Genomic DNA, 10,028 nt, shown 5'->3' on the forward strand with positions numbered 1-10,028 from the left:
ACATTTAAATTCATGTATATTTCAAAAACTGTAAACGCAACGGTTGTAGATTCGAGTCCCACTAAAGAAAAAATATTTTAAATTCCGCGCTCACACTCTGAGTTCCGCCATTCAACGAGCCTATGTTCAACATATATAAATATATTCTTTATTGCACATAAAAACATATAAGAAACACAAAATTAAAAGTTTAGTTAGCAAAGTTTCTGTCCTAAAAAATTGGGCAGTGTATACAGAACGCAATCGGATACACTGGAGGTAGTTAGTTCATATACCAAACGAGGTATAGGGGAGAACTAACATTGTTTATAAAGTTTAGACCTATATAATAGAAATGTGCATGCATACAGCATTGGGTTTCACAACAGCACACATAAAGTGAATTCAATTCTTTTGTTTATGGCTTCTAAGCATGCCAACTGCAATAAAGGCGTCAATGTCATGTAGATTACTCGCAAATATTTCCACATGGCGAAACGGAGAACAAAATTGAGATTTTTCCGAATAGAGTGTCTAGAAACTGTATGTAATCTTCGTGTCATTTAGGCGATAGGTGATGGACGAAATTAGTGAACTAATAATGAAATGTTACGTTACAAAGAAATCAACTAAGTAAAGCAATTAGCAGCTTTACTAATTACCTAAATAGTTATAGATGATTCACAGCATTAATACAAAAAAATAGACAACTTTTGATCATCACGACTTAAAAAAACTAAAATGAAAAATAGAATAGTTAAAAACTAGATACATTAAACTAGATGTGCCTACATGTTAGCTAACGTAACAAGGTCCTCGCCTTATAGGACGGAGGTGGGCGGAAGTGTGTGCGGAACAACGTCCGTCTGTCGCAAGACGCGCGTTCCTAAATGGCTATGGCTATATAACTTTTTTATTTATGTTAAAACATAGGGATATATCCAATGATAGTTTAGAATGTCTGAAAATCGTAACTTGGATTTTAAATTTCTATATTTATTTAAATACTCTAAAATGCCCTTTATTTAATGAAGTAAGCAATAAATTTCTCGAATTTTTGAAGTCATCAAGGATTTGCAAAGTGCTTAAGAAGGCTTCCTAAAACTTTGAGTTACTGGGGAGACTAAAGGGATACCATATAACGGTTGTTATTGTTAACTAAGTTTAAGTACGATACGAATAATAAAACTTATTTGCTTAACTGATATAAAATTACCATTCATATTATATTTTTGAATATATATATATATACGCCGATTAGTATATACTGTTGTTACATCAAGTAAATTTCTACTTTCCTCGCATTTTACACTTTGGTAGACGACGAGAAAATAAAATTTTAAACAGCGCCGTTACAGTGTCAATTCAACTTAAAATGAATCTAATATAATCTCTCAGACACTATCCACGCGGACAAAATGAAAAATTCATGTAAAACAAGAGAGAAACTGTTCAGACAGCATCGCTATTATGATAAACCAAAAAGTAAATTTCTCGTGACTCAAATGGCAAAGAGTTTGACCTTTCCACGACACTGAGACAAGGTTTAAATAATTATTTTACATTATATACTGGCCAAGAAGTGTATACATTAATAAAATATTGTTGGAAATAATTATAAGAGTTCAAAGAAGCTCCTTTTAAGGTAACGTTAAGTTAAAATTCCTAAAGCATGTCTGTATTAGAACTTCCTGTCAGTATTTTTTTACAATTTTATAAAAGGTAAACGAGGAAACGAGACAGTAAATCAACAAATCGTTTATCGATGCAAGGTGATTAACAACAGTCATTCTAATGAGACACCGTCTCTAGCAATGCGGTAGAATAAATCTTAAGTGCTTCAAGGGCTATCTACATTAAATAAATACGAGTATACATTACAATTTGTATTATTAATTAAATAGAATATCAATACACTCTGTTTTATTTTCTCCCTGTTTTGAGTTTCAGATCTCTACGTAGGTAGTCACCAAATAGATACCAAAGCGGGAATAAGAAAATAGGGCACCCCCAGGAGGAGATCGCACCCACTAATAAAGCTATTGCCTTTACAGTCAAACGTTATTCCACTGCGAGGCTATGGATATTGAATATTATATTTATCTTAAGGATACGATATTACATCCCAAGGTTATAAAGACAAATTAATCTTCTAAAATCAATTAATTTTAAGCAAATTAGGTACAAAGGCCAACACTAATTGGTCCAAAGCAGGTTAATGATGTTGTGACTAGAAGTCAACACGTAATAAAACCTATAATGCAACACAAACAAACACACATGTAAATGCAATCGACGTAATTGACATTCATGATTTGTCCTTTATTTACATCATCATTAAAATACTGGAGTCTTGTATCAAGATTTACCAAGTCACGAACAAACTAGATCCAAAACTGCATATAATTATTGCTGAGTAAGAACAATCTAAGTATTTATATGCCGCTGTCAGGTCTGAGATCGATCTTGAGATGCCGTTTTCATTCTTAGATATGCAATTTATGATTTATAAAATCGGGACCTTAGAAAGAGCTATGAAGCTCGTTGATATCTTAAAATATAGGTCGCTAAAAATAAAGTTAACATTATTTATATAAAACACAATAAAAAACTTATATCTCCATGTTTTGTATTTCATATATTCTCAATTCAAAACTGAATATAATATCTTATGTTTTATTCAAAGCACTTATGGTGGTTCCGCTTGTTCCTTGAATCTCACGACGCAAAGTATTACGAAGTAACCGACAGAATTATTTCCTTAATTCATATACAATTATACTAATTTAACGTCAATTAAATGTTAATTGACAGCTTGAAACATGGCTTTTAGTAAAATATCCTTAAGCTATAATATATTAAAATCGAACCCAATAAATATATTATCATCCAATAAATTTGTATATTCCGATATAATCTATATCAATAATAATTATGCTGTAATACAGATGTTTCATAACAAGTAACTTGGTTTAATTCATTCACTTTTATTCACAACTAAAAAAGGTAACGTTGGGAAAGGAAATTACGAACAAAGAGTTCGCTCTCCATTTTATTATCGTTTCAATCGTGGTTGTCGGCGAATATTTTCTCTGACTATTGAATTATAACGGCTCACATTACAATCTCTTGACGTTTACATTGAAAAACTAATAACTCTTACATTAACGTAATATTACAGTAGATATTATAATATCTTTATTATTTATAACATAAAATTAGTTCTTTTGTGGCAAGGCAGGGATCCTTATGTTTGTAACCACAACCTTCTTTCTAACCACACCATAGAATCGAAAATATTTTAAATACCAGAATTTTCGTAGACCTGAGTGGACTGACCACACAAGCATCGCGTGTCTGACGCTTCCAAGCTTCGGCTACTACGGTAATCTGATGGTAACGAATTTTACATAGTTACATGTATACAGTATAGTAAAAATGGACTCTGTGATAAACTAAACAGATGCACTCTGAAATTAATTATGCGTTAAATAAGTTCGTATAGCTTAACAAATGGTACATCAAATTTTATTAAATTTTAGACGTGCTTTATTAATTTTGAAGGGTAAAAGCGAATAAGCGAAAGAGAGATCTGGGTCGGCAGCCACATCGCGAAGACGAGCTCCTTTCGCGGACGGCGGCAGCGAGCCGTGCGCCTTTGAGATGTTGCCACGGTCTGGTGCCCTAACCTTGGCCGCGCGCTCCTGTCTAATCCCGACCATGTAAGGATGACATCATGGACGAGCAATACATCATACTCCATATGGTGAGGCCAAGGACAGTTTCAAGTGATGGCAATACAATCAAGATGAATATTAAAAAGGAAAGTCAGGTCAACGACCCCGCAGCCGACGGCTACTGCGGACTTATGTCTGTAAAAATCTTTTTTTAACTTCCGAAAATTTTCGTTCCCAAACGGTCACGACAATTTTGACAGTGAGTTAGAGATGTGGCTAAAAATATATACTTCGCTTTAAATAATAATCTAGCCAAATGGAAAAAAATATAAGGTTTTAAGTTAGATTCAACCTCACGCTGAGCGCTCCGGGCGCCAATGTAATTTTAATAGCCTCCGTAACGATTGTTAGATATAACGCATGACTTTCTAAGCTTTTATGTTGTAAAATTATTTTGTAACGCGGTTTCTTTGACCTCCAACGAACACACGCCTATTTCAAACTTGAATAGGCAATACGTCCATGAATATTGAATAAGATTACATAAAGTTTAAAACTAAATCATCACAAAAAAAATAAAAATAAATACAGTTATCATATAGTCGCAACTCCAAGTGATAACATGGATGAAGTGATAAGATATAACGTACATAATTCATCGACCTTTCTACACTTGGATAGAAGAACTAGCTGCATTTTCGACTTAACAATGTAAAGTTCATGGCTTACCGAGACCGCGACTGAGGCACTTAAGACAACACCGGTACTTTGTATATCCTGGCCATCAGGAACGCTCAGAAATCGGCGAAGAGTGCCGTATCCGGACGCCGAGGCCACCATCGCTACCATTATTCAAGTAATAATTTGTATAACACGGTATTGGGAAGACACTACACAACCACTGGGCTCACGGGGACATCACTCGAGTGCGCGCGCGGCGTGCTGCGCGCCCGACGCGGTCGAACTGCCCGCGCCCGCGCGAGCGCGAGGAGCCAGCGGACCGCGCCCCCCTACCAAGGAGGTGGAATATTGTTTGCGAGATAAGTATGTTAACATTGAATATCCGTCGCGATTAAGGCAAGTAGTTGTCGTGGAATGGAAAAATATATGCAAATTTAAAGAATATATTTAAATCTACTTCATATATTATAAAAAGAAAGCGCGGCGTTAAGATCCGCTGCCAGTATGCATAGTATACCTACTCCTAATTCGTTCATTAATTGGAGAACAGTGTTATCTTCATTGTACCCTATTATGCAGGATAAATGTAGAAAATAGACACATATGGATATTATTAAATATCCTCGATTAATCCAGTTAAATTGTTTCATTCAATGATCGTGAAGATCAAATATCTTATTATGTTAAAATACTTATTACTCAAATGTTTTTTTAGGGTTCCTTATGCAAAATCTAGCTTTAATATCAAATATTCTGGTATATGGTATCTTGGGGATAGATTTTGTTGCATTTTATACACAATTTTTTGCATAATTAAAACTATTAATTTTGCCACAAAGTGAAGAACTTACAATAAGAATATAGGGGAAAAAAATGTATGTGAAGTGACATTTTATGAAAAAAAAAACCATTACTTATAATTGTAGTTAATTTCATATAAAGTTAACCTTAAGTTTATTAACATTTACCAGTTGTACTTCCTGATGACCTAAAATCCTCAAATTTGAAAATACAGAATCCGCTATGAGCAAGGCTGACTGACTAGTTTTTTCACATAATTTGGTAACTAGTATTTTTATTTTTAACATTCGGTATTCAATATAGTATTAAATATTGGAATAGGCTGAATATCAAGTAGTAGCCAAATATATATGGCATCCCTAGTCCTAATTCACAATAACAATGTTTTTTAGGCACTGACATTAAATGCTATTTGGCTGTATTTTGGGTTCAATTCCTACTCAGGAAATAATTATATTTCAATTATTCTCACTGCTCCGCTCTGGCAGACAAAGCATAGGTGACATAGCATCTTAACACTAAATTCCCTCTGTTTAATCTGCTTTGCAGAAGAAATATGCAGTTGTCTTTATATCTTTGGAATATAAAAAGTAAAATTTATTGTCTTACAACAATTTATTCAATTTTATACAAACTTCTTCCCTTAGGGAGTATATTTCAATTTTAATAATATGTCCTTGTCTCTTTCTATTACTTTTACATATTAGAGACATTTTATTGTATAATAACCATTTATTTTTAAAATCTTTCTTACTTAATAGTTTATAGAATTTATTGTTATACTTCAGTAACTACTAGCTCCCTAGAGAAACCTAATATATAACAGGTAACGCCCAAATTGAGTACTAACAGAATTAACATTCATATTTTGATAAGGCAAACAATAAAAAGTTGGTGCTAAGTGTTATAACAAAGGTTGTAGATATTATATATATGAAATACTTGATATGACTTGTAAGGTACATAACAATGTTCAAATAGCAATAATTTATTCCACAAGAGTGTGGGCAGTAACTTCACCCACACTTTGCCTTGATTTGTTTAGAATAATTTAAAGGTGACTCCATCACCTAAATTTCAATTCTATAATTATTATATATATAAAAATCTATAACTTATAATGAGAAGATATGGTCAATTTAGCACTTTTTATTTTTAATGGTTAATATTTTGAAAAAATTGGTTATACGGGTTAAGTAATCGACACTTGCATCGCATACGTGCCGAGTTATGTGTAACCGGCAATAACATTGTCTCGATCTCACCTGTTTGGTGTCCACAGTGTCTGTGGCCTCCATGTTGGCAAATGTGCGCTCCTGCCTCTCCATAACTTCGAAAACATCAGAAACGCCTAATCCATCCACTTAACGTTACAAAAGCACACAATACCAGTATAAACATAACAATCACGATGCTACGAAAATTTATAACGAAACAATGTCAATGATCCGACAAACACGTTCAACACTTCAAGTCTGCTACGCCAATACAAAATGCACTAATATCTCATTAGTCACACGATTATAAACATTACGATCATATCAATAAATAAGAAGCGTAACAATTCTTAATTTTATATGTAAAATCAAGAAAACACTGCTCATCACCATCTTAAAATTTCACACATTCCGTCATCGAGGCCGACTGATTGTGGTCGCTGCCCTAGACTATGCTTCATTTAACGCTGTCCTTTCAAGATGTCATTCGCTAAATTTATTATTAAAAATACTTTAATTTGTAATAAATGATGTGTTTTAGATTCATAGATAGTATTTTTTATATAGAAGGTATATTTTATTTTTTTAAAGCCATGTTGAGCTTAAGAGTATATTTTAATTATTCAATGTCGCATTATCTACTAAGATATAACGTCATATGGAACGTTCTTATAATAGTAAAACAATATAGTGCCACCTATGTTTTTAAGTGAACACAATTTAAAAGCGCAAATTCAAATATAACTGAAAAATGAGATCGTTGTTATGAAAGAATGTGCATTTTTAAAATTACTAAACAAAAATCTTATCCATTAAAACTGTTACATATTTAAGTAATTTCTTTAGAATCAGTGGATGCACTTTTTTTAAAAAAATCTTTTAATTTACTTTTTTCTCAGCCTATCACCGTCCACTACTAAACGTAGGCCCCCTTACGTCAATTATCCCGTTCTTGGGCTTCTCCCATCCATTCGATGCCAGCCACTTTTTTATTATTACTCTTATTACATGTAATTTATTGACCATAAAAATTTAGAGCAGAGCTGAGAGGGATACACATATTTTTTATCTATACTGATTGAATTGACAGCTCTTGACAGATGTCTTTAGCAACAAAATAGCAATTAGCAAATGTTAGCGAGTATTGTACGTTTTGCAAAAAGATATTTATTTACCTACCTTAAATATATCAGCAATATGCAATCAATATTTTTAAATATAATAACATTATAGATATCTAAACAAATGCCTCGGGAAAAGAGTAGATATCGTGATAGAAGGAGTACCTCATACAGTTCAGAATCGTCTTACGATAGGAAAAAGATTAAAAGTAAACATAAACGACGGTCACGGTCTCGGGATCGATCGGAGTCCAACAGTCATAGAAGAAGACGGTCCACATCACGTTCAAGATATAAGAAACGAAGTTATTCCAGGAGTGTTTCAAAGGATCGTTATGATAGCAGATCTAAGCGCCGATCTTCATCACGAACTCGGTCCAAGCGATCAAGACATTCTCGCGATCGTTCAAAATCGAGATCAAGCTCACACAGCCGGTCTAAACGCAATAAGAGCTCCAGAAAACATCGAAAACAATCATCTAGCAGCAGATCAAGTTCATTTGACATAGGTAAGTGAATTTTTATATCAATATTCTTAAAAATAATTTACCAATATTCATAAATATATCTACTGTATTTATTTTACCCTACACTATTCTTTTCAGAGTCTAAAAACAAGCATAATCATAATCTTGATGACACTGAAACAAAAATTGAAAAAGCTATTAAGGCAGCAGAGTCAGTTGGGTTAACAATGACTAAAATACCAACTTACGAATATAAAGATGTTGAAGTCAAAGAGGATATGCCAACAATACATGACAGAAATTTATTAGCAGAACTAAATAGTGACTCTTTTGTACAAAAATCTTTTACATCCTCTAAGAGTAAGAAACAGTCGCAAAATATAGTGATAGACTTAAATTCAGAAACTGTAAAAGTACCAGAATCTGAACTTAAAGTTCAATCAGAAGATTCAATTATAAATTTTGATGTAAGTATGTTTTATTGAAACAGTGCGTGACTGTAAATGAGATTGTTATTTTGGTTTAGAGTTTAATTCTACTTCAAGTAAATAAATTATTTTTTGTGTCTTGATATTACAAGTCAGGCACACAGTACAATTGAGCTCAACCAATGCATACCAAATCAAGTTTTAAGCTAAAAATAATTGTATGTCACAGTCATGGTTTGTTTAAAACTGGGCTGTATTTAACAGTTACTGAGGTCATATCTAACCTAGTGTTTTATTAGTAACAATACAGAGGTATAATAATTATTTTTATATACAAACATTGTGGGTTCATATCTAGCAGAGGGGATGTGTATATTTTCATAACCTTTCTCAGATAATAAGACTAAGCCCAATGTTCAGTCCTGCCCCAATATGTAATGTCTCAAAAAACATAAGGCTTGATGTGAACACAAGCCTGGTGTATAAAAACATAACTTAACTAGGAGGGTCTAATTACATAATGCTCTTTTCTTACATACTATACCTTAAAAAACCGTATAATAAATACAAACAAAATAAAAAACTTCAACATATCAATGCCAAGCATTTATTAAAATGGTAGATGTAATTGATTTTTTTTAAAATCTTTAACAGTATTCTGTAGTTTGTATAATAAAATAAACATATTGCATCATACATATTTAGCTGAAAATGAATTTAGATATTACATAGCACCATAATTTAAAGAAATTAATTCTTGGTCTTAATTCTTCAGTCTGAAGTAAATATGGATCTTATAAAATATTATTGTTTTAATCTATATTTCTGTTTCAGGAATTACCAAGCCAGGAAGAACTGAAGGAAATGTGGATAAAGAAATTATATCAATACAGAAAAAAAATGTTAAAAGATAGCATTCAATAAACTAGTTCAATTATTATTTTTAGACTATATAACACCAAAATAAAATTGCTACAAGTTTGTTTGTATCTTTTGAAAACATTTCTGAAAGCCATGATAATTAGAAAAAAGTTAAATGAATTTTCATGTCTATTAGAAATAAAATTTATTGATTGGGTAGAAAATAAAAGTGAAAAGATAACTTAAAACAGTTTTATTTAACAAGAAATAACAGACACAACTCACAATTTAACCATGCTCAGAACTACTGTTTCTATATTTACAACACAGAATGAGTTTAACAATTAGGAAGTCAAGCTTTACATGTTGTGTCTTTCTCGCTGAATGCGAGTGCTGTAAGTTCTAGAAACTAGATTCCAGGAGTCCATATACCTGTCCATACACATAGCTATGCATTTTTGTTCTGAGTTATCTAACGCTGTGCCGGGCTTGTTAATACACTTTTTAAAACATTTTTCGGACATTTTTGTCAGTAGTTCTTGTGCATTTGCAATAGCGATTTGTTGTTTTACTTGGTCCATTAACTCCTCTTTTTGCGCTCCACTGAGAGATCCAGTAGATAAAGAATCCATTTTTTAGGATATAATACTAGACAAGATAGATTTTGATTCAGTTTTATTTAAGTAAGTATTCTAACCTCAAAAGCAAATACGATCACTCAGAAGTCAGATTAGACGGACGTCGGATTCACATTACAGATAATAAATGAAGTGCATTATACAATATGTATAGTTAT

At 32.4% G+C, this 10,028-nt stretch overlaps 3 protein-coding genes across 17 annotated transcripts in view; 1 reads left to right on the forward strand and 2 right to left on the reverse strand.

Moving 5' to 3' along the window:
* Nucleotides 1-6,795, reverse strand: part of LOC146541152 (patronin-like) — a 53,441-nt gene extending 46,646 nt beyond the window's left edge. For 9 of the 15 annotated variants that reach the window (XM_085184916.1, XM_085208153.1, XM_085185328.1 and 6 more), the window contains exon 1: nt 4,386-4,623. In XM_085184916.1, coding sequence (XP_085041042.1) covers nt 4,386-4,505 — 120 coding nt within the window. In that variant the 5' untranslated portion in view covers nt 4,506-4,623. Of the gene's footprint in view, nt 1-4,385; nt 4,624-6,403 lie in introns of those variants that run through there. The other 6 variants (XM_085185413.1, XM_085185086.1, XM_085208410.1 and 3 more) reach the window with 2 other exon arrangements.
* Nucleotides 6,796-7,454: 659 nt separating this feature from the next.
* On the forward strand, nt 7,455-9,482 carry LOC146541153 (uncharacterized). Its single transcript, XM_085186401.1, has 3 exons — nt 7,455-7,985; nt 8,082-8,410; nt 9,206-9,482. Exons 1-3 carry the CDS (start codon nt 7,601-7,603, stop codon nt 9,293-9,295), a joined length of 804 nt encoding a protein of 267 aa, XP_085042527.1. The 5' UTR covers nt 7,455-7,600; the 3' UTR covers nt 9,296-9,482.
* On the reverse strand, nt 9,471-9,991 carry LOC146541154 (mitochondrial import inner membrane translocase subunit Tim13-like). The gene has a single exon (XM_085186663.1). It carries the CDS (start codon nt 9,862-9,864, stop codon nt 9,592-9,594), a length of 273 nt encoding a protein of 90 aa, XP_085042789.1. The 5' UTR covers nt 9,865-9,991; the 3' UTR covers nt 9,471-9,591.
* Between the last annotated feature and the right edge of the window lie 37 nt (nt 9,992-10,028).

The sequence above is a fragment of the Heliconius melpomene genome, chromosome 1 (assembly GCF_056956725.1).
Source record: "Heliconius melpomene rosina isolate 202511_hmr_F chromosome 1, ASM5695672v1, whole genome shotgun sequence".
Taxonomy (NCBI): domain Eukaryota; kingdom Metazoa; phylum Arthropoda; class Insecta; order Lepidoptera; family Nymphalidae; genus Heliconius; species Heliconius melpomene.

Coding starts and splice junctions, on each gene's coding strand:
- LOC146541153 (XM_085186401.1), top strand. CDS start 7,601: ATGCCTCGGGAAAAGAGTAGATATCGTGATAGAAGGAGTACCTCATAC. Junction 7,986..8,081: donor ATCAAGTTCATTTGACATAG/GTAAGTGAATTT, acceptor TATTCTTTTCAG/AGTCTAAAAACAAGCATAAT. Junction 8,411..9,205: donor ATTCAATTATAAATTTTGAT/GTAAGTATGTTT, acceptor TTTCTGTTTCAG/GAATTACCAAGCCAGGAAGA.
- LOC146541154 (XM_085186663.1), bottom strand. CDS start 9,864: ATGGATTCTTTATCTACTGGATCTCTCAGTGGAGCGCAAAAAGAGGAG.